General features: G+C 42.4%; 1 protein-coding gene across 1 annotated transcript in view; it reads right to left on the bottom strand.

Moving 5' to 3' along the window:
* The window catches only part of DNAH6 (dynein axonemal heavy chain 6), a 371,264-nt gene that overhangs the window by 160,040 nt on the left and 187,182 nt on the right, over positions 1-24,042 (bottom strand). Inside the window, exons 43-49 of the mRNA XM_075861785.1 lie at positions 18,567-18,713; positions 17,718-17,791; positions 13,138-13,292; positions 10,637-10,868; positions 9,210-9,362; positions 6,611-6,751; positions 3,886-4,128 (exon numbers count right to left, since the gene is read on the bottom strand). Of these exons, the coding sequence (XP_075717900.1) occupies positions 3,886-4,128; positions 6,611-6,751; positions 9,210-9,362; positions 10,637-10,868; positions 13,138-13,292; positions 17,718-17,791; positions 18,567-18,713 (1,145 nt within the window). The remainder of the gene's footprint in view (positions 1-3,885; positions 4,129-6,610; positions 6,752-9,209; positions 9,363-10,636; positions 10,869-13,137; positions 13,293-17,717; positions 17,792-18,566; positions 18,714-24,042) is intronic.

Below are 24,042 nucleotides of genomic sequence, written 5' to 3'. Positions count from 1 at the left end.
AAAGTGCTTCCCTTCTCCCTATCAGTGCAGGATAGAGAGAAGGGACAGCACTTTCCCTAGTGAAAGTAAACGATTTTCATACTTACCGGCCGTTGTCTTGGTGACGCGTCCCTCTTTCGGCATCCAGCCCGACCTCCCTGGATGACGCGCCAGTCCATGTGACCGCTGCAGCCTGTGCTTGGCCTGTGATTGGCTGCAGCCGTCACTTACACTGAAACGTCATCCTGGGAGGCCGGACTGGAGACAGACGAAGGGAGTTCTCGGTAAGTATGAACTTATATGTTTTTTTACAGATACATGTATATTGGGATCGGTAGTCACTGTCCCGGGTGCAGAAACAGTTACTGCCGATCGCTTAACTCTTTCAGCACCCTGGACAGTGACTATTTACAGACGTCTCCTAGCAACGCTCCCGTCATTACGGGAGCCCCATTGACTTCCTCAGTCTGGCTGTAGACCTAGAAATACCTAGGTCCAGCCAGAATGAAGAAATGTCAAGTTAAAAAAGCAAGACGCATCCGCAGCACACATGACATGTGCATGACAGCTGCGGACTTCATTGCGGAACTTAGAATCTCCATTGAAGTCAATGGAGAAATTCCGCCATGAGTCCGCCACTGCTCCGCAACAGACAGAGCATGCTGCGGACACCAAATTCCGCTCCGCAGCCTATGCTCCGCAGCGGAATTGTACGCATCGTGTAAACGAACACTGCTAAATTAAAGTGAAAGTCAATGGAGAAACGGCTCCGCTGCGGATTAACGCTGCGGAGTGTCCGCAGCGGAATTTAAGTGGAATTCCGCCATGTGTGAACCCGCCCTTACAATCACAGTCAGCACCACTTTTTTTTATTACCTAAGTACCATTAGGCTAGTAGGTTCTTGGAGAAAGGGGCTCCATGCAGTTTTTTTGTGAGACTTTCCCTCTTCCATAATGAAATCATCCCATTGCTGATTAACCTGGAGGCTGGTAATTGAGAAACCTGCTACAGCTTCTCTATCTGGCTATGTTCACACAGTGAGGGGGGATTCACACGAACGTGTATTGGGTCCGTGCGGGCCACGCACAGACCAATACAAGTCTATGGGGCAGTACAGACAGTCCGTGCTTTTTGCGCAGCGTTTGTCCGCTGCGCAAAAAGCGCAACATGCTCAATATCTCCGCGTATTTCGCGCATCACGCACCCATTGAAGTCAATGGGTGCGTGAAAACCACGCAGGTCGCACGGAAGCACTTCCGTGCGAACCGACTGTTTCGCGCACCAGCTGTCAAAAGGATAAATGTAAACAGAAAAGCACCATGTGCTTTTCTGTTTCCAAACATCCAAACGGAGTGTCTTTGAGATGAGCGAACCCAGACAACCGAACCGAACTTCACCGGGTTCGGCCGAACTCGTTTTGGCCGAACCCGGCAAAAAAATTTCCGGTACGCGACGTCAGGAGATAGTCACTGTCCAGGGTGCTGAAAGAGTTAAACTGTTTCAGCACCCTGGACAGTGACTTCCGATCCCAATATACATGAACGTGTAAAAAAAAAAAAGAAGTTCTGACTTACCGATAACTCACGGCTTCTTCCTCCAGTCTGACCTCCCGGGATGACAATTCAGTCCAAGTGACAGCTCCAGCCAATCACAGGCCAAGCACAGGCTGCAGCGGTCACATGGACTGCTGCGTCTTCCAGGGAGGTGGGGCCCGATGTCAAGAGAGGCGCGTCACCAAGGACGCGTCACCAAGGCAACGGCCGGGAGGGAAGTTCTCTGTAAGTACGAATTTTTTCTTTTTTTTTAACAGGTTTCTCGATATTGTGATCGGCATTCACTGTCGAGGGTGCTGAAAGAGTTACTGCCGATCAGTTAACTCTTTCAGCACCCTGGACAGTGACTGACGTTGACTAGACTCATCTCTATGATGGCGGCTGCGCGAAAATCACGCAGCCGCGCATCATACACGGATGACACACGCAGCTGTCAAGTGTTTTTTGCGCGAGCAAAACGCCGCGTTTTTTGCGCGCGCAAAAACGCAACGTTCGTCTGAATCAGCCCTAAGGCTGGGTTCACACGAGCACATTAACGTCCGTAATGGACGGACGTATTTCGGCCAGAAGTCCCGGACCGAACTCAGTGCAGGGAGCCGGGCTCCTAGCATCGTAGGTATGTACGATGCTAGGAGTCCCTGCCTCTCTGCAGGACAACTGTCCCGTACTGTAATCATGTTTTCAGTACGGGACAGTAGTTCCACGGAGAGGCAGGGACTCCTAGCGTCGTACATAACTACGATGCTAGGAGCCCGACTCTCTGCACTGAGTTCGGTCCGGGACTTCCAGCCGAAATACGTCCGTCCATTACGGACGTTAATGTGCTCGTGTCAACCCAGCCTAAGGGTATGTGCACACGGTAGCAGGCTTTTACGTCTGAAAAGACAGACTGTTTTCAGGAGAAAACAGCTGCCTCGTTTCAGACGTAAATGCTCCTCCTCGCATTTTGCGAGGCTTCTCTGACAGCCGTAAATTTTGAGCTGTGCTTCATTGAGTTCAATGAAGAACGGCTCAAATTACGTCTGAAAGAAGTGTCCTGCACTTCTTTTGACGAGGCTGTATTTTTACGCGTCGTCGTTTGAGGCTGTATTCACACGACCTATTTTCAGGCGTAAACGAGACGTATTATGCCTCGATTTAAGCCTGAAAATAGGGCTACAATACGTCGGCAAACATCTGCCCATTCATTTGAATGGGTTTGCCGACGTACTGTGCAGACGACCTGTAATTTACGCGTCGTCGTTTGACAGCTGTCAAACGACGACGTGTAAATTGACTGCCTCGGAAAAGAAGTGCAGGACACTTCTTTGGACGTAATTTGAGCCGTTCTTCATTGAACTCAATGAAGAGCAGCTCAAGATTTACGAGCGTCACAGACGCCTCGTATATATTACGAGGAGGAGCATTTACGTGTGAAACGAGGCAGCTGTTTTCTCTTGAAAACAGTCTGTCTTTTCACACGTAAATGCCTGCTATCGTGTGCACATACCCTGACAGCTGTCAAACGACGACGCGTAAATGACAGGTTGTCTGCACAGTACGTCGGCAAACTCATTCAAATGAATGGGCAGATGTTTGCCGACGTATTGTAGCCCAATTTTCAGACGTAAAACGAGGCATAATACGCCTCGTTTACGTCTGAAAATAGGTCGTGTGAACCCAGCCTAAAGTAAAAGACGGCTGTAAAATACGGAGCGGTTTTCAAGGGAAAAGAGCCTCTGATTTTCAGCTGTTTTTAAAGCATCAACCGTTTTTTGATGCGTTTTTTGAAGCTGTTTTTGGAGCTGTTTTTCTATTGACACAATGAAAAAAGGCTCCAAAAACGGCTCAAGAAGTGACATGTGCTTCTTTTTTTCAAACGGCCGCATAAAAAAATGCCCCGTCTGAACGAAACACCGTTTTTCCCATTGAAATCAATGGGCAGACGTTTGGGGGCGTTCAGCTTCCGTTTTTTCAGCCGTTTTTCGAGGCATTTATGCCCCGAAAAACGTCTGAAACCGCAGCGTGTGAACATACCCTCACATGGTCTAGTTGTTTTCTGACAGGGTGCTTCCTTTGGAACACATATGGGAGATTAAAAACCAATGCCAAACTGAAATGGCATTCAAGTGTACCCCACTCAGATATTTTCTGCTGTAGGTTCAAATTTACGGGCTACTTGTTGCTTCATTTTTTTATTCATGTGAATCGTCATCACTTTTTCTAAGGATGACACTGCAGGCATTTGTTTTACTATTAATAATATATTAGTATTCCCAGTTTATAATAATAAAAACTACTACTATAATAGAAAAAATTAAATTATATAACAACAATAAAATAAGATATATGTATCTTCTCAGTATAACTTACTGAAACCAGCTGTTTCCTTTTTTCACCTAGCATGGATAGGTAGAGGTTAATTAACTCTAGGTATGATGTGGGTGTCGTATAGTATCGTCTCCTAAGTTCTGCATAGTAGCGGTCGGCCATTTCTGTAACGCTAACGTGAATCTCCACACACATTTCCGAAAGTCTCTCCTTCATCTCTTCCCGGCCAAGGTCAATGTTGGTGAAAAACGTTTGTGAAACTGAGAGCAGCGCTTCTCTAGGCCACTGCAAATAAAATCAAGAGAAAAAAGATCACTTATCTTCTTTGTAATAATATTTGCTTAACTGGAGCAGAATCAATGGTGTTCCTTTCAATGAGAAAGGTTTCCCTTGGCTATTTCAAATATCCATATAAAAGTAACCAAAATCAAACACATTCCTTCAGTTCTCTTTTTTTTCCCCTGCATTTGAAAAAATTAAATACGTGATATTTTTTAGAACACAATGTGCCATGTTCCCTGGAGTAAAAGAGATTTAAAGGTTACGCACATGTAATTAAATGAAAAGGGGCTAATACTTTATTGAAGTCATTAATTGTGATTGTGTGATTCTATTTTATAGGCGGTAAAAGCATTAGGATGAAATCATTACTATAAAAGATCATTTTGCTATTTTAAAGGGACATTTCAGAACAGGGTATTTTATTTTTAACTCAATATTCATGGCAAACTAGTTTTTTAAGAATTTTTGGCAGGTTTTTTTTTATTTTCGCAGTGCTATGCACTTAAATCTTAAATACAAAATATGATACTTCTCTAGCATTGATGATTAAGAGATAAGACTAAATTCACACTTGTGTTGCATAATCCGTTACTCTGATCTGTTTTTAGATCAGAATAACGGATTAAAACGGATTCGTTAGAAAACTATTGAAATCAATGGTATTTTTAATTGCATCTGTTAGCGTTTGTTCGCGTTCGCTATGTTAGTCATCCTTTTTTTGGCAGAGATAAAAGTGCAGAGTACAGGACGTTTGTCTCCCTTCAAAAAAAACAGATGTTTAACGGATGGATTATTTTTAGCATTGGTGTCGATGTAAAACAAACACAAACTGATTGTAAACCGTTGCATCCGTTATTTTGATACCATCCGCTGATCTAAAAACGGATCAGAGTAACTGATTATTCATCAAAATGTGAACTTAGCCTAAAACTCCTGAATGGAAGGGAAGGCTATTGCCAGTTTACAACCTGCTGCAAGATTATTAGAATAGTAGGTGGCGGATTGGAATGACATGTGATGGCCCTATTGTTCTCTTGATGGGCCTAGATAGATTGAAAAAATAAGGGAGAAAAAAGTACAGAATGTACCGTGCGAAATACGTTTTATATTTACTGTATTTTTTTTACTGTATTTAGTTTACCACGCTATTCCATATCACATAAATAACTGTATATCTATGTATACTGGCCCAATGGAGGGCACTCTTTTGGCCTCCGTAGGATGAAAGTTGCCCTAGGGTTACATTTAACGTATGCGACGGGAGCTTTTCACGGTGTATACGCTAAATGTAGGGCTTGAACACTGTGCGCACGGACCATTACTTGCTAGGTTATAGACTGTGAAAATGGTCTAGGACAAGTTTATAAATGTTTGTACACCATTTTCCTTCATTTTGCAGCTTGTATGAATTTGTACATGGGAAAAGGAATAACAGGGTTTAGTGAACATTGGGGTTCTTTATTTATATTACATATTCATACATACATGTTCACAAGTTTGAGCTGAACCCCATAGAGCTGTATCTTGCTTGTTTCCATTCTTTGTGACATACACTGCATACATGTATCCACGTGCCCCTAAGTATTCAGTCCTTGGAACACATTATATGCACTCATCTATGGAATGTACGTAGCTCTGGCAGCACATATCAGGGGGCAGCTCTTGTAAACCAAGGTAGCTTCCGGCAAGTATAAGAGGGGTTCCCTGGACAACACAGGTGCCAATACACACAGCCAGCATGAAATACTCCCTCAGGGCCTCCAGGTGGTGATTGACAAAGGTGACGGCAGACATCATGAGTTGTAAGTACGATGGGTGAGCCCTGACGTAGGAGGCGGTACACCCAGCTGTGGAATACCGTTCAATATAAAGTACTATCTTCTATTTTTCAATTCACTTTAAGAAGAGCAGGTATGAATTAAGCAGTAGCTTCACATACGTAACAAGAAGAATGGAGTAATACAATCTAGCTGATGCGTTTCATACCACTAGGGTTCATTCAGATGTTGCGGTTGAAGTGTGGTAAAAACTGCACTGAAAAATGGTTTTACCAAGATTTGCTGCATTTTTCAATGCGGTAAACAAAGCAGCAATAAAAATGCACCAAATTGCAATAAATACGCATGCAATTTTTCAGTGTGGTTTTAACCGCACCTCGGTTGCAACTTCTGAATGGTCCTCTAAGGTCCTATGCTGTGAGTGGGACCCAAGCGGTCAAATGCATTTTTATCGCAATTTGGTGCGTTTTCGATGTTTTACCGTGACCGCATTAAAAAACGCACTGAATCACAATAAAAACGAATGCGTTTTTTTATGCGCTTCTCAACAGCAATGTCTGATGGGACCCTAGCAGTCTGAAACGCATCAGCTAGATTGTGTTACGCAGAAAAGAGGGGTCCTGTTTCTGGAAATAAATAGCAGAACTTTTTTATAGAGAACTAATGGATTACAAGGAGATTATTTATAGTTATCACATAGTACTAACCTGCACAAACCAGTCAATAGTGCAGCAATTGACAAGTGATGGAAACATACGACATCTCGCTCTAAAAGCCTCTCCAACTGGACTCATACAGAGAACAATGTGCAGCTTCTGACGCACCCGATTGATAAAATACTGAAACACCTAGATTGCAAACAAAACACAATGCAATATATAGTGCAATAATAGTAATGAATAATAGGAAAATTCTGTAAAGATAACTCTTCAGTTTCATGTTGATGAAAATCGGTATAGCTGCAATGGTGGATGCATCAAGACATAATGTGCCAAAAATATGTCAAAAGGATGGTGTTAGTAATTGTGGTCTTTTGGGAATCATGGTGAATAGCTAGCGATTTATACATTTTATGCATAAATGTATAGGGTTACTAACTCCCCTGTAAGGGTATGTTCACACGTCTTAACAAATTACGTCTGAAATTACGGAGCTGTTTTCAGGCGAAAACAGCTCCTGAATTTCAGACGTTTTTGCAAGTGCACGCGTTTTTCGCGGCATCCATTACGGACGTAATTGGAGCTGATTTTCAATGGAGTCAATGAAAAACGGCTCCAAAAACGTCTAAAGAAGTGACATGCACTTTGACGTGGGCGTCTTTTTAAGCGGCATCTTTTGACAGCGATGCGTAAAATTACACCTCGTCTGATCAGAACATCGTAAAACCCATTGCAAGCAATGGGCAGATGTTTGCAGGCGTAATGGAACCGTCTTTTCAGGCGTAATTCGAGGCGTAAAACGCCCGAATTACATCTGAAACTAGGCCGTGTGAACATACCCTAAGGGCATGGCCAGACGTGGCGTATTTCTGCCGACACTGTCCGCATCAATGCTGCACATAATCTGCGTTGCAGATTCTGTTGCGGCTTTGCATAAAATGTGCAGTAAATTGATGCGGATTAGCCGTTGCGTATTCAGGTGAAGAGTACTTCCTGCTGTCTTTTAAAACATTTAATCTCATTCTAGCTTTAGACCTCGAAACACATAGGTCCAGCCAGAATGAAGAAATATCCTGTTCGTAAAACCAATACGCAACGCAACACACATATCTGCGGATTTCATTGCGGAATTTTGAAACTTGATTGAAGTCAATGGAGAAATTCCGCAATAAGTCCGCAACAAGTCCGCTACACGTCCACAACAGCCTATGGTACGAAGCGGAGTTTTCCGCCATGTGTGCACGAACCTAAATAAAAAGGTGTGTAAACCAATGGAGAAAATGTCAGCTGCGGATTTCCGCAGCGGACTGGCAGCAGCGAAATTACAGAGCAATTCCGCCACGTCTAGCCATGCCCTAACACTATACTCATTTTAGTAATGATATTATCTAACCAGTGTGTCTACAGAGATCTATTTCTGTAAAGCTTAAGAGTATAGCTGCCCCCATACACATTAATTCTATACTGGCAAATCCCATAGTTTTCTGCGTAATCTTCTGAAAAAGCACGGTTTAGGCCTCATGCACACGAGTGTATAATGGAACCCATAAAAGTCTATTGGGCTCCAGTGTACCTCTGCATGCCTCCAGTTTCATATGGAGGCATATGGAGGTTTATTCTTTTAGATTATGTATTAATCTAAAAAAAATGGAGACAAGCTAAATAGGATGCCATATTATGTTGGTATTCTCCCCCTAAAACATTGCTTATATGAGAGAATATAACTGTAATATGGTGCTGTATGGTGGCACCATACAGCCGAAAACGGAGTGCCAAAGAAGGATTGGCTATGTTTTATCCTCATTTGTTCTTTCACCCCATGGACTGGATATGCATATTTAGCTGTGTATTGATGGAGGAAACAGGAGATGCCAGCCAAACAACTTTAGGCCAGGAGTTAAAGGGATTGTCCAGGATTAGATAAACATGGCTGTTTTCTTTTAAAAACAGTGCCACATCTGTCCAAAGGTTGTGTGTGGTATTACAGCTCAGTCCTATTCACTTCAAAGGAGCCGAGCTACAATACTAGACACAATACATGGACAGGTGTGGTGTTGTTTTTGGAAGAAAGTAGCCATGCCTTTCTAACCCTGGACAAATTCTTTAATGTCTATAGCCAGTTTATGCAGTATATATGCAAGTGGTGAATTATAATCATGTTCTAACATGTAATAATCAAGGGGAAAAAAATCCATATTCTTGTCTACAACATGGGAAGCTTATCTTTCATATAATTTTTTTATTTCTGTTAAGTTATACAATTGTTACCAGCTACTTTAAAACACTACATGGCACAGTACGACAAGTTATTGTTCCATGTTAATATCACATAGCAATAATTACTACGATACATTCGTTCTAAGCGATCATAACAACTATTGCCTAGTATAAATGCACAAAAAAAATCAATGATAAAAAATAAAACTGTTGTTTATTAATAAATGATTATTAGTGTTAGCAGTATTAGCAAATGTCGCTCATCCAACCTTTGCCATATGATATTACTACTGCTGTACCCATATGTATCAGAATGTAAAATGAAATTAATGCATAGAAAATCTAACTCTAAATCTTGTAATTGGCATGTGCTAGCAAATGAAATCTACTGGAATTCTAGAAACACAGCAAATACGTCAAACATGCGTACCTCGTCTCTATTTCCTTCAGGTATACCAGCTTCTTTTGCTTTGGGTCTGGTCGCGGCCAATACAAACTCTAGCTCATCCTTCTCAAATAAATTGGGCACTTCACCAGAATTCAGCATGTTATTGATGTCTTCCAAGAACTCCTCCACAACAATCTGTAGAATGCAGAAATAATGGTGAAGAGATGAAATAAGCTTGTTTCCTCTGCATAAAAACTGAGCAGATATGTCATTCAGGAGTAGTAGAGAACTGGCGGACATTTCCTATGGGAGCTGTAATGGTGGCCATATCAGTTGTCACCAACCTTCCATAGAGCCTTGGTTCAAACCCAGGCTCGAGTGGTTGAGGTAGAGATCGGTTCATCAGAGATATTAGAACATTTAGTTAATTCCCCCACATCTAAGGGGGGGGCATATCTATAGCGTATGGGTGGATGCTGGCCAAATATCTTGAGGATCCTCTGGAGACAATTAAAATACAGTAAGAGCGAGATGTGGAGATAGTGGCGTCACCAGCTTTACCATCTCTTAATGAAGATCACAATTATTTGATGCGTGTCCGTGCTGAAAAAAATGATAGAACCTGTCCTATTCTTGTCTGTAATTACAGCACAGACTCTACCATAGAAGCCTATGAGAGCTTCCGTAAATACAGACGGCTACAGATGTGCATCCGTAAACCGTCCGTATTTACTGAAGAGTTGTTAGTGACATAATTTGAAGCCTCCATCTTTTTTTACGGATCCGTATATACAGATGCAATACGAACCGTATTTACGGACATTCTTCTGTATATACGGATGAATAATGGACGACTACGGATCCGTATTTACGGACAGTATTTCGGGATAGATGAAAATACGGTCGTGTGCATGGGGCCTAAGGGGTGATCTGTTAGTCTATTTCAGAGATTATGACCCCCACTTCAGGGTCCACTTCATTCAGACTGTAAGGCCACATGCACATGAACGTGAACGTAAAAAGTATTAGTAATTGCGGACTGTAACTACGGTCCGCAATTACGGACCCATTTAATTCTATTGTCCACGGGCCGTAGAAGGTGTCCGGGAAGGTGTCCGGGCTGTAGAATACTTGTATGGGAGCAGGGGCCGAGAATGTGGGGGGTTGTCCGCGGCCGTCAGTGGCCGGCCGTGCCCGCAATCGCGGCCCGTGATTACAGGCACGGCCGTGTGCATGGGGCCTAAAACATCCGCATTCACGTGTAGCTGGATGCTGGCTGCTTCTTAGTTTGTATGGTCATATGTTATATCACATGATCACTGAATTTGTGCTAGATGGCACGTCATATAACATGTTACTACCGTAGGCCAAGTATCTGGAGCAGTGAAATCCTTCCAAGGCATGCTGGGTCTCGAAATTTATGTTTTCCAGCAAGTTTTGAACAGGTTTATTTGGTGACGTCTGTTTACCTGTGTATCAGTAAAGAGAAAAACCATGTCCTTGTCTTCCACCCCGGCCATTTTGTACAGTTTCCTTAGGTCTTCATGGAAAGAGTCATAATTGTAGCCCCGGCTCAGCTCAATTTGGAAGCACTTATAACCACATATATGGGTTGCAAGTCTGGTAAGAGACTGTTTGCCTGTTCCACCAACACCCACCAAAAGAGCATTTCCCCTTTCTTGACGGATCATTCGAGCAATCCTATTAATGAATAAATGCAAAGTTGCTATATGAAAAGAACATCTATAAAATGCAGAAAATATACGTTTTTAAATGTGATTTGAACTTATTTAGGAGAATAAAATTTCACAATGATGCATTTTATTCAGAAATTATATTTACATAAATACTTTGGCAATAAGCATGGGAAATCTTTTAACCTCTTAATACCGAAGGTATTTTAAACCTTAATGACCGAGCAATTTTTTAAGTTTTTCCTTCGTCGCGTTCAAAGATCTATAATTATTTTATTTTTGTGTCGACATAGCTGTATAAGGACTTTTTTTTTGCGGGACAAGTTGTATTTTATAATAGCACCATTTTGGGGTACATATAATTTATTGATTAACTTTTTAATAACTTTTTTAGTGGGGTACTGGAAAAAAAACAGAAATGTCGCCAATTGTTTTGCGTCTTAATTTTACTCCGTTTACCGTGTGGTATAAATAACATAATAACTTTATTCAGTGGGTCGTTACGATTGCGGCGATACCAAATTTATATGGATTTGTTTAAGTTTTCCTACTTTTACACACTAAAAACACATTTTTTTCAAAATTATTTGCTTTTGTGTCGCCATATTTTAAGAGCCATAACTTTTTTATTTTTTGACCGATGCAGCTGTATGAGGGCTTTTTTTGGGGGGGACGACTTATCGTTTTTACTGGTACCATTTTGGAGTAGATTCGACTGTTTGATCACTTTTTATCACATTCTTTTGAAGGCAGGATGAACAGAAAACAGCAATTCTGGCGTTGTTTTTTATTATATTTTTTACGGCGTTCACCGCTCGGATTAAATAATGTAATAGTTTGATAGCTTGGTTTGTTACGGACGCGGCGATACCAAATATGAGTAACTTTTTACTTTTTTTCGTAATAAAGTATTTTGTAAGGGGAAAAAGTGGGGGGTTTTTAATTTTTTTTTTACTTAGGACATTTATTTATTTATTTAAAACTTTATTTAATTTTTTTTACTTTATTTTTAGTCCCACTGGGGGACTTTACTGTCCAAAGTTTTGATCACTATTATAACACACTGTAATACTTCTGAATTGCAGTGTATTATTGCCGGTCAGAGTAAAACTGACAGGCACCTGCTAGGTCATGCCTCTGGCATGGTCTAACAGGCCATTACTAAAGGCAGACCTGGGGGTCTTTATTAGGCCCCCAGGCTGCCATAGAACCCATCGGCACCCCGCGATGCACGCGGGGATGCCAGTGGGATGAGAGAGGGAGCCCCCTTCCTCTAAAATCACTCAGATGCGGCGCTCGCTATTGAGCACCGCATCTGAGGGGTTAAATATGATCAGAGACCACTGCTAGTTACTAACAACCGGGCTTCAGCAGCACCCCACACGATGCGGGGAAAGTTCTTCTGAAGTGCCGACGTGAAAAGGCGGCGCTTCAGAAGAACTACCCTGAACGGCCGACGTAAAAACACTATACGCCGCTCATTAAGGGGTTAAAAAGCAATTATTAAGTTATCCTTGTATTTAGCATATGTACAGTTGGAAAATAAGTCTATAAAATGTATTAATTATACATTCACGTCATGGTATATCTAGAGTCAAAATCAACTGTGCTTATTAGCAGTACTGAGCAGTGCGAAAATTTCTCCGGCCTTTTTACACTTGTGGGTAAGGCTCTATCAACTAGACGTATATATCGGGAAATGCTCCTGAGATATACCTCCAACACACGCCTCTGATGGCATTCCATGGCATACATTGCCCAGAGGTCTATGGACATGTTCGCATATATGGTACACCTGGCCTATTTCACGGTGCATTCGAGGCAGTGTGAGTAGATCCTAATTCAATTATGAAAAATGCCAGGAAGATTATAGAGTTACGTGTGAACTTAAAGTTGAACTTCAGAGATAGGAATTAATACTGTGCTATATACTTCCTGAATGTTTATTAATTTATGTATTATCCATAATTGAATTGCAGATATAAAGTATAAGTACAAGTATAACTTGTTGCAGCGTGATATCACACAACAAAAGCCATTAAAAAGTCATTGAAAAAGTCAAGATAAAGTTTCTTGACACTGTATTTAATGCATTAAAAGTCAAGATAAAGATTGCTACATCTGTAAATACATTATGCATTTTAAGGATAAATGTGTTCCTAAGATCAATGTACAAATTGCATGAAAAAAACGAAATATTGTTTCTATGTGTATGCAATCTTTTCACCTGATTTTCCTGAAAGAGACTACTATACAACCATATTTATATCTTGTACCTGGAGACATGTTCTATTGCATCCTGGAAAAATACCAGTTTGACATCTTTAGTGTTAGTCATATTATAGTCATCAAGATAGTCCTGCAACACCGATCTAATCTTCTCCATATCAGTCAGGTCCTCATAAACTCTGTCAGCCTTGTCTGCTCCAATCTAAAATCAGAAATTGAATTTTTTTAGGATGTAGAATGTTTTAAATCAGGGAAAATGTATTAGAGAAACATAGGCACATAAAAGTTTCATAATGTGTGCAAATTAATGAATACACAACACTAATTAATACCATAACTCTGCTCCCTTTAGGGCGATGCGGAAAATTCCGCTGCGGAGCATAGGCTGCGGTGCGGAATTTGGTGTCCGCAGCATACAATGGTTGTTGCGGAGGTGTGGCGGACTGTTTGCGGACTCATTGCGGAATTTCTCCATTGACTTCAATGGAGATTCTAAGTTCCGCAATGAAGTCCACAGATGTAATGTAGATGTTATGTGTGCTGCGGAGCGTATTGGTTTTTTAACTTGACATTTCTTCATTTTGGCTGGACCTATGTGTATTTCTAGGTCTACAGCCAGACTGAGGAAGTCAATGGGGCTCCCATAATTACGGGTGACTACATGTGTGCACCCGTAATTACGGGTGACTACGTGTGTGCACCCATAATTACGGGTGACTACGTGTGTGCACCCGTAATTACGGGTGACTATGTGTGTGCACCCGTAATTACGGGAGCGTTGCTAGGCGACGTCAGTAAATAGTCACTGTCCAGGGTGCTGAAAGAGTTAAACGATCGGCAGTAACTGTTTCAGCACCCTGGACAGTGCCTTCCGATCACAATATACAGCAACCTGTAAAAAAAATAGAAGTTCATACTTACAGAGAACTCCCTGCTTCTTCCTCCAGTCCGGTTTCCCAGGATGACGTTTCAGTCTAAGTGATGGCTGCAGCCAATCACAGGCTGCAGCGGTCACATGGACTGCCGCGTCATCCAGGGAGGTCGGGCTGGATGCCGAAAGAGGGACGCGTCACCAAGACAACGGCCGGTAAGTATGAAATTCTTTTACTTTTACTAGGGAAAGTGCTGTCCCTTCTCTCTATCCTGCACTGATAGAGAGAAGGGAAATACTTCACCTCAATACGCAGCGGCTAGTCCGCATCAATTTAATGCCAATTTTGGGCATTGATGCGGACAGTTGCGGAAGAATTCCGCCACGTGGGGCCATGCCCTTAGGCTCCAAACTGCATGTACTGAGCCTAAGAAATGTAAGGTGTTTAGATATTTTCTGACATAATATATGTAATACATTTCTGATAGATGTGGTCTCACCTCTGGGCCCGATTGTTCTGCTGTTTCTGTAACAGTCATAGTCTATAATGGAAAGAGAGCCGAACACATGGGAGGCTGACTATCCCCTGCTTATTTCAGCCACCCTGCTTCTAATGCAAAATAGGGTCACCTGATGCCTGTTCTGCCAGAGGTGGGACTCCATCCCCATTGGACATTTATGGTTAAATCTGTGGTCGGAAGAACTATTGCCATCAAGGCAAGGTCTGGAACACCAAGAAAAATGTTATGGAACTGCACATTAACTAATGGCTTTAGTGGGGCAAACTAAGCAATTGCCTATGGCCCCGTCCATATGGACCCCCCAGGTATCCGGAGCACCAGAATTGTGGCCTGCACTTTTACTTGTCTCCACATCCAGAAGATGAAACCAATGGCAGAGCAGAGAGCTATAGGCTCCCTGCCCTGCCACTCACTAGGCCACAGGCTGCTTTAAGCCTTCAGCCTACAAGATGGCAGGATCGTGCACAGGACGTCTGCGTCCCAGCGCAGATGACACACTGACGTGACTCATGGTGTCGCCTGCGCCGGAATGCTGAATTCACAGGACAGAAGGAGCCTTAACGTGGGGTCACTGTAACCCCAACGTCATTCAACGTGGGATCATTGTAAGGTGAGCATAACTTTATTTTTCTGGAGAAAGAAGCGGGAATTATATGCTACTAGGGGCTATATATGCTAATAGTGGGCACTATATGCCCCTAGGGGGCACTATTTGCTTTGAAGAGGCCCGAGATGTGCATTCATATTTTGTGGGGCACAAAGTGGGTTGTTGTTACTCTTTTGGAGCTGAAAGGGGGTTTTATTAATAGTACTAATACGTATTAATTTCTGCCCCAAAACCGTAAAAACAACAAACTTTTGTGGCACAAAGGGGGCAATATTTCTTTGTAGGTCGCAAAAAGGAGGGATTTTTTACTGTGTAGTGGGCAGAAAGGGGGTTATTATTGCTGCCTAGGGGCACAAACGGTACATTAATACTTTGTAGGGGGCACAACTTTGGGCATTATTACTGTGTAGGGGTAACAAAAGTATGCATTATTACTGCGTCGAGCACTACCACTGTGTGGTGCCTATAGGGGGAACTATTACTTTTTGGGGGGCACTGTGATCACTATTACTGTGTGTGAGTAATATTACTCTGTGGGTACAAAAGGTGTTACTATTACTGGGTGGGACACAAAGGGGGGCACTACCACACTACTGTGTGGGGTACTGTAACCGTCTAGGGCACAATATGGGGCACTATCTGCTCAGCACACTTTTTTTGTGGCCACTATTTGGCATTATTGTTTTCAGGGATGCTATCAGTGTGGCACTTTTTTTTTGCAGTGTAACTTTAGTTATTACACCATTATTTCTGAAGTACAGTATTTGGGGGCACCATGCAACACATCAGGTACAGAAATAGGGGCAGATGGGGCAGCAACAGGCACAGTTGGGGGTATCAGCAGGATGGGAGTTTTTCCAGGTTAGGAAGAGGAAGGGAGGGTGTCAGAAAAACTAGGAGCCAAAGGTATCTGGGTAACAAACTCTGCAGAAACATGTCGTGGCTAGAAGAAGTCTTCATAGTGGTCTGGGCCAGATGAAAAAAAGGAAAACTGAATGACCCCAATCAGAGAAGACGTCACCTGTGAGTTACTGGATTTAACTGAACTGTATTCACTTATATGATTTGCAGGGCTCTTGTGTAAAACTGGTATCTACCACTATGTGGTCAATGTATGGTGGTAATTTGTCTTTGTATAGTGATTTTTATTCATTAAAGTGTACATCCACTTTCAGTGAAAATAGATTATAGAACAGAAATGTGCACTATAATCGATTTCGAAATCACTTGTATTCGCCATCTTGCTTCTAGCAGCAGCACAGACTGTGTAAAGTCCGTGCTGTCGGCTGCTCGTATAGATGAAGCCCTCTTCATCTTGACTTAACGCATTAAATAAACAGTGGCAAGAAACTTTAACTTGACTTCAATGGCTTTTGTTGTGTGATATCATGCTGCATGCAGCAAGTTATCAGAGTCAAGATAAACTTTGCTACATCTGTAAATCTTCAGTGGGAGACAGTACGTCCTGAGTATGGGGCACCACTTTTAATTCTGCCCAGGGCCACACTTTGTCTAAAATCGGTCTTGCTGTTAGGTCTAGGGAAAGAAAATCCTCCACATCACTGCCAAGGATGTGCAGAAAGCGTGCGTATGAAGAAAATAATGGATTTGCCAAGATATCAACAAATCCTGGAAACTAAAGTCCCACAGTCAGTGAAAACACTGAAGCCGAGAAGAAGTTGGATATTACTGGACCGATACAAAACAAACTTGAACTACTTCAAGAAACAAAATGATTATGGTTTTGGAATGGTCTTCACACTTATAAGACTTTATATATAATATTATTTCAAATCTGTGGGTAAATCTCAAAAATGTTGTATAGTGAAGACAACCAAGTTTTCTTTCTTTTTTCCCCGGAATTTACATGTAATTTCCCTGCAGAGGTTGTATTAACTTCTTTCCACTAGAAAATGTAATTTGAGTAGGGGTGCCCAAACTTTTGCATTAAACAAAAAAGCTTGGTTATCTTACCTTGGTAGTGTGCATGTGTCTTGGGAGATCTCCTGTAGCGACAACTCTCAAAAAAATAGGAAAAAGACTGGCACAAACTAACTTACATTTTTATTGAATCCAAATAATAACCTCAAGCTATCGCATCAATCGAAGAGAAAAATTTTGTGTTTCAGACCGATACGTTCTTTACTCATAGCCCACTCATGGTATGAAACACGTTAACCAAGTCATGTCTCTCTTCGATTAATGCAGTATCTTGATGTTTTTATTTGGTTTCAATAAAATTAATATTTTTCAGAAGTCAGCTGGTGCCAGTCTTAGATATGTATATACATCACATATTTATGTTTTTTATCTAGAAATGTTTAAAAGTGATGTACTCTGTTTGACACTACTTCCCTCTAAGAGCATCATTTCATGTTATATGTAACACACTTTGCTGAGTGATGCCTTTCTGCTCGACATATTTGATTTATAGTTTGCCATAGCTGACATTTGTGTGATTGTATGCAAGCCAGATGATCCAAAGACCTGTCATACTGTCACTACAGGGGCTTCGTGTAACCATATGTACTGCGTCTACAGAACAGCCTGAGATGGATGTTTTCTTACTGTGCATTTCACTGCAAAGTGTGCGTGATAACTGTAGACATGGAGATAATTTATTTTTACCTTAATGAAGTCTCCAAAAATAATTGGATTTGTGACAAAATAAATTGGATCAATCTGAACCCCAAAATGTTTACCTGTAAAAAAACAAAAAGAAAAAAAAACAGTAGTGAGTTAAAGGGGTTTTTCAGCCGATAAAAATTGATGGCCTATCCTCAGGATAGGCCATCAATAGCTGATGGGTATGGGTCAATGGGAGAAAAGGCTGCAATACCTGTGAATTTCCACTAAATGCATGTTGAACATTCACAGTGAGCAAGAAGAAATGAAGGGGAAGCAACGCTCATACGAGCACTGCGGCGCCTTCAAAATAGCTGATCGGCGGTGGTCCCGGGAGTCGGACCCTGACCCATCAGCTATTGATGGCCTATCCTGAGGATAGGCCATCAATTTTTATTGGCTGGAAAACCTCTTTAATAATCCAATGATACATATTATTATGTTCTCCACTATTTCATAACTATACAATCATTATTTTAAAGTTTTACATTCATCACAACAAATTGAGTAATTAGATAATTAACTAAGTTAAGATTGCCACACACATGAAATTACTGTCGGCCAAATGAGACATTCGATAGTTATTCCTTCTGACGCCCATATAAATGTGCATGCTCGACTAGGCTTGGGTTCACCGGTTATTCAATCTTTTACAGTAAAGTATGAAGGCTAGGATAGGCAAAAAAAACGAAAAAAAAAAAAGGATATTTTTCCCCCGAAGTAGAATTATTTGCTGTTATCTACTGAGTTTTAGTTTCAGCCCTACACATATTTTGGTGCTAATATTTCATCACCGTCAAGTGCCACAGTCGCTCATACTGCTTAAGAACTTAATACAGTGATAAAACTTACTGGACATCTCAGAGAGCATTGAATTGAAATATTGCTTGTCTTCGCTGTTGATTAGACGATCATGAAAAACTCTTTGACATTCATGACAAAATAATCTGAAAATCTGCGACTGATCACGCACTGATCCTGGATCACACTGAAGAATGCCTTTGGAAAATACGATGTTACATGAATCACTTCAATACATGAACCAATAAATAATAACAAAAAATATAAGAAGACTATAAATGAATAGTTAATGTAGATCTTTCAGATGTTGCAGTTTAGGGATACTTAGCTTGGATCCAATAGTGTAGTCAGTACATATGAAAATCTCATGCAGCTGTATGATTATAACTTGCCCATCTATCAGTTGGAAAGAGCTAAAGTCCATGATATAGTAGATTATGTTTGGAGCTGTGGACTAACATTGCATACTAATGATTCTATATTTATCACAGATGCATAGAGACAGCCTGTTATATTTCTGTCTGAGTAAATTGAATGCTATGAATTTCTTATTGCTGTGAATAGTTGTGTTAAATATATAGAAAAAAATGTTATTGAATTTTCAGGTCATCAATCAGTGTTCACATTCAGTCCTACATTACAAGTATAAAACGCAGGTATTGTATACACAAGAGACCAGGCCCAAGTCCAGGTTCTGATCTGCTTTGCTTCAGATTTACTATAACATTTACAAAAATTCTTTCATCTTATATTATCTGTCATTAGCATAGCAACAGCAAATCACAACTAAACATGGTTACTTTCTATCTCATTGCATAATGTCATTGTGCATACATTACACAACCTACTCCCATCATCCCTAAAGTAAACTTTATTTCTACACTCCCGCCAACATGTAGTTAGCTCTACACATTACCAAGTACATAGGAATCTCAGCCATATGGGTTAAGACACACTAAGGTTCCTCTCCCCTCTTCTGCAGATGTCCAAAGAGTCAAAGTTTAAAATAATTAAGACAGTGATACGTGACTTGGACACCTGCAATTATGAAAATTTTTAAGAATTCTGTCCTATGTGCCCCAAGATGGTACCAATGAAAACTACATGTAGCGCTGACGGCCGCTGACCACCACCATCTTACCTCCCCTGGCGGCCGTCAGCTTCCCTTCTTTCAATGCCTGCATCTCCCTCCTCCTCCCTGGGGACGCCGGCGTGTATTTTTTCCTTGTTCCCACTCCCATAGAGGGTGCGAGTGCGCTCTGGTGGTCTCTTAAAGGGCCAGCGTGCGCACCACTAAAAGTTTCCCCAGCCTATCCCTGTACAGGCTGGGCTACTAAGTCTGACCTGCCCTCTGCCCCAGTGCCTGAGCAATGTTGTGTCTTCCCAGTGTTTGTCTTGCAAATGGTTCTTTAACTGTATCACGTATCCTGCATCCCGTATCCAGTATCTGTGTCCAGTTCTCGTGCCAAGTCAAGTGTCCGTAACGACTTCCCCATCTGATCTGTGTCCGGTGCCCATGCCAAGCCGAGTGTCTGAGCTGACTTCACCATCTGTGTCCGATACTCGTGCCAAGTCAAGTGTCCGAGAAGACTTCACCACCAGTGTCCGGTGCCCTAGCCAAGTACAGTGTTCGAGATGACTGCACTTCTCCTGTCTGGTGTCCTAGCCAAGTCCAGCGTCCATGATGACTGCACTAGTCCTGTATATGACTGCCCTACTCCTGTCCTAACCAAGTCCAGTGTCCGAGACGACTGCAATACTCCTATCTGGTGTCCTAGCCAAGTCCAGTGTCCAAGATGACTGCACTACTCCTGTCCGGTGTCCTAGCCAAGTTCCATTATCCTGCACAAGCCTGCTTCCTCTGATTGTCTGGCACAAGCCCACCTCTGTCTATCCAGGTACTTTCACCTCCCTGATTGTCATAGACTTTGTTGATCAGCAGCTGCTCCGTTACGGCGTTGTAGTCCAGTGGGTCCACATACCTGCAAGTCGTTACAGTTTGCTCAGCCCATGGATCCCGCTGGTCAACCCAAGACGCTGATCCAGTTAATGCAAGCGGACATGCGTGACCTTCGTGCACGACAAGATCAAGTCCTACAAGCTGTTAACTCTATAGTAAATCATTTGAATCTTCCTTCTATGGCTGCTCCCTCCACTCCACCATCCGCTACCTCTCCTGTCAGTTCTGGGTCTGAAATTTCATTGCCAATCCCTCCTCATTACAATGGAGATGCATAATCTCGTAGAAGCTTCATCAACCAGTGCAAGATCCATTTTCAGTTAGACGCTCATCTTTTTCCCTCTGATGTGTCCAAAGTCGCTTTTATTGTCTCTCTCCTCTCTTGCAAAGCACTGGCATGGGCAAACCCTATCTGGGAACATGAGGTACCAGAATCTTCAAACTTACAATTATTTCTGGAAACTTTTCGTACAGTATTTGAAGAACCAGGCTGAAGTCTTCTGCAGCTGTCTCGCTTCTGTCTCTCCGTCAAGGGGAATAGACGGTGGGAGAATACGCCATTCAGTTCCGTACGTTGGCAGCGCAGCTTGCCTGGAATAATGAGGCCTTGGTGGCGACATTCTGGCAAGGATTAGCGGCACAAATAAAATATGAGCTCGCGGCTCGTGATCTCCCGTCTACCTTGGATGCCCTAATTCTTCTGGCTACACGGATCGACATGAGGTCCCAAGAACGCGCCCTGGTAATTCGTTGGGAAAAAAGGTACTTTAGACTGGCGCCCAAATTCCACAGAGACCTCTACTTCTTCCTTCAGTGGTTCCTCTTGAAGAACTCATGCAGGTGGACAGACTCAGACTGTCTGACCAGGAGCGACAGCGCAGACGTCCAGTAGAATTATGTCTGTACTGTGGCCACAAGGGTCATTTTGTGCATCAATGTCCCGAAAAGCCAGTTTGAAAGAAGAGACTACCCTAGATGGATTGACGCCAAATGCAAAAATCTCACCCAAATGATCTATTCCTGTGACTATCTCCACTGGTGAAGAATCGCACTCTATTTCTACTTATCTGGATTCTGGAGCGGCTACGAACTTCATCCACCAGGCCTTAGTAGATAGTCTTCACTTGACCATAATACCTCTGGAGAAACCTCTGGCGGTCGCATCTGTGAATGGTCAACCTCTGCCAGATCTGATTCTTTCCATCACTAAACCTCTGAATTTACAAGAGGGAGTTTTTCACACGGAGCAAATAGCTTTTTATGTCCTACCGAAAGCTATTAACACTATCCTACTGGGACTGCCATGGCTTTGCCAACATGCTCCTGTCCTTGACTGGAATTCCGGAGAGATCCTCCAGTGGGACTCTCATGTCTTCATCCCTGCCTGCCTCAGGTTCATCCAGTTCTGTCCCCGATGCCTCAGTTAGTCATTTTCTGGTCTGCCTCCACAGTATGTCTGTTTCGCGAATGTCTTCAGCAAGAAGGAGGCTGAGATCCTTCCTCCTCATCATACCTACTATTGTCCTATTAAATTACTCCCTGAAGCTTCTCCGAGCTCTTCTACAGAATTCGTGGGGCCAAGATTTTCACAAAGCTGGATCAACGCGGAGCTTATTTACTGATTCGTATCCATAAGGGGGACGAATGGAAAACCGCATTCAGCACCCTAGACGGTCACTACGAATATCTCGTGATGCACTTTGGACTGTGTTCACGAATTTGTAAACTACATCTTCCGGGTTCTACAGTATGTCTGTGTGTTGGTATGTCTGGACGACATCTTGATTTACTCACCAGATTTGACAACGCATCGGAAGCATGTTCGTCAAGTCCTGTCACCATTAAGGGGGAATAACCTCTACGCCAAACTCAAGAAGTGTATATTCGAGAGGAAATCCTTGCCCTTCCTGGGCTATATTGTCTCAGGTCGTGGACTCCAGATGGATCCAGAGAAAAGAGAAGAGTGGCCACGTTCTCAAGGTCTCCGTGCCATACAGAGATTTGTTGAGTTCACAAATTTCTACTGTTAATTTATCACAAACTTCTCGTCTCTTATTGCTCCAATCTCAGCCCTCACCAAGAAGGGAGTGAATGTTAAGGTTTGGACCCATGAGCCAGAGTTGGCATTCACTAACCTCAAGAGCGCCTTCACTTCAGCCTTCATTCTTCACCATCCTGATGTGACTCGGCAGTTCTCATTGGAGGTTAACGCTTTTTCCATTGGTGCTGGAGCACTCTTTTTTCAAAGAAACTCCAAGGGTAAAGCAGTATCCTGTGGCTTCTAAACTCTTCTCCCCTTCTGAGTGCAACTATTCTATAGGGGACTGTGAGTTACTGGCCATCAAATTAGCCTTAGAAGAGTGGAGGCACCTGCTAGAGGGGGCTATTCATACTATCATCAACTACACAGATCACAAGAATCTCACGTATTTACAGTCTGCACAACGACCTCGACAAGCCAGATGTCACTGTTTTTTTTTGCCAGATTCCAATTCCTACTTTACTTCCGTTCTGCTGATAAAAATTTAAAGGCCGATGCCCTGTCCCGGTCGTTTGAAACTGATGACTCTGAATAGGACCCTCAACATATCACTGATCCTTCTAGGATTATTGCTGTTAACCCCTTGCAGATTAGAGACATTCTTCCTGGAAAAGTTTTTGTTCGTCCTGCTAACAGAAAGAAATTCTCATCAGGGCTCATAATTCCAAGTTGGCTGGGCACTTTGGTGTCCATAGGACTCAGGACTTTATTTCTCGTCACTACTGGTGGCCCACGCTGCCTAAAGCTGTTGTGGACTATGTCTCTTCTTGTACCAACTGTGCCCAAAACAAGATTACCCATTCCAAGCCTGCTGGTCTGCTCCAACCTCTGCTTGTTCCTGATGGTCCCTGGCAACACATTGCCGTGGATTTTATTACCGACCTTCCTCCTTCTGCTGGATGTACCACTGTCTTGGTCTTGGTGGATCACTTTTCTAAGATGGCACATTTCGTCCCTCTGTTCGGCCTTCCCTCAGCTCCTCGTTTGTCAAATTTGTTCGTTCAACATATCTTTCGTCTGCACGGACTACCTCTCCATATCGTGTCTGACCGGGGTGTACAATTTACTGGAGAGCCATGTGTAAAATTCTGGATGTAAAAATGGACTTTCCTTCTGCTTATCACCCACAATCTAACGGCCAAGTTGAAAGGTTTACTCAAGTACTGGAAAATTACCTTGGTCATTTTATATCTGTTCAACACAACAATTAGGTGCATCTTCTTCCATTAGCCCAAATTTTCTTACAATAACCAAACGAGTGAGTCTACCGCTTCTTCTCCATTCTTCATTGTCTACAGCCAACATCCACATGTTCCTCTTACTGTTCCGGCTACATCTCTAGTGCCTGCAGCCAATTCTTTCTTTGGAAGCTTTCTTCACATCTGAAAGAAAACCAAGTCTGCGATTCTGCAGGCAGTCTACCGCATGATAAAAATTCCTCCTCAATTTCTTCCCGGAGTCAAAGTCTGGTTATTGTCAAAAAATATTTGGCTGAAAATCCCCTATTGGAAATACGCTCCAAGATT

The sequence above is a fragment of the Rhinoderma darwinii genome, chromosome 1 (assembly GCF_050947455.1).
Source record: "Rhinoderma darwinii isolate aRhiDar2 chromosome 1, aRhiDar2.hap1, whole genome shotgun sequence".
Taxonomy (NCBI): Eukaryota; Metazoa; Chordata; class Amphibia; order Anura; family Rhinodermatidae; genus Rhinoderma; species Rhinoderma darwinii.
The sequence above is the reverse complement of the archived record's forward strand: the minus strand, read 5'-3'. Positions and strand labels throughout refer to the sequence as shown.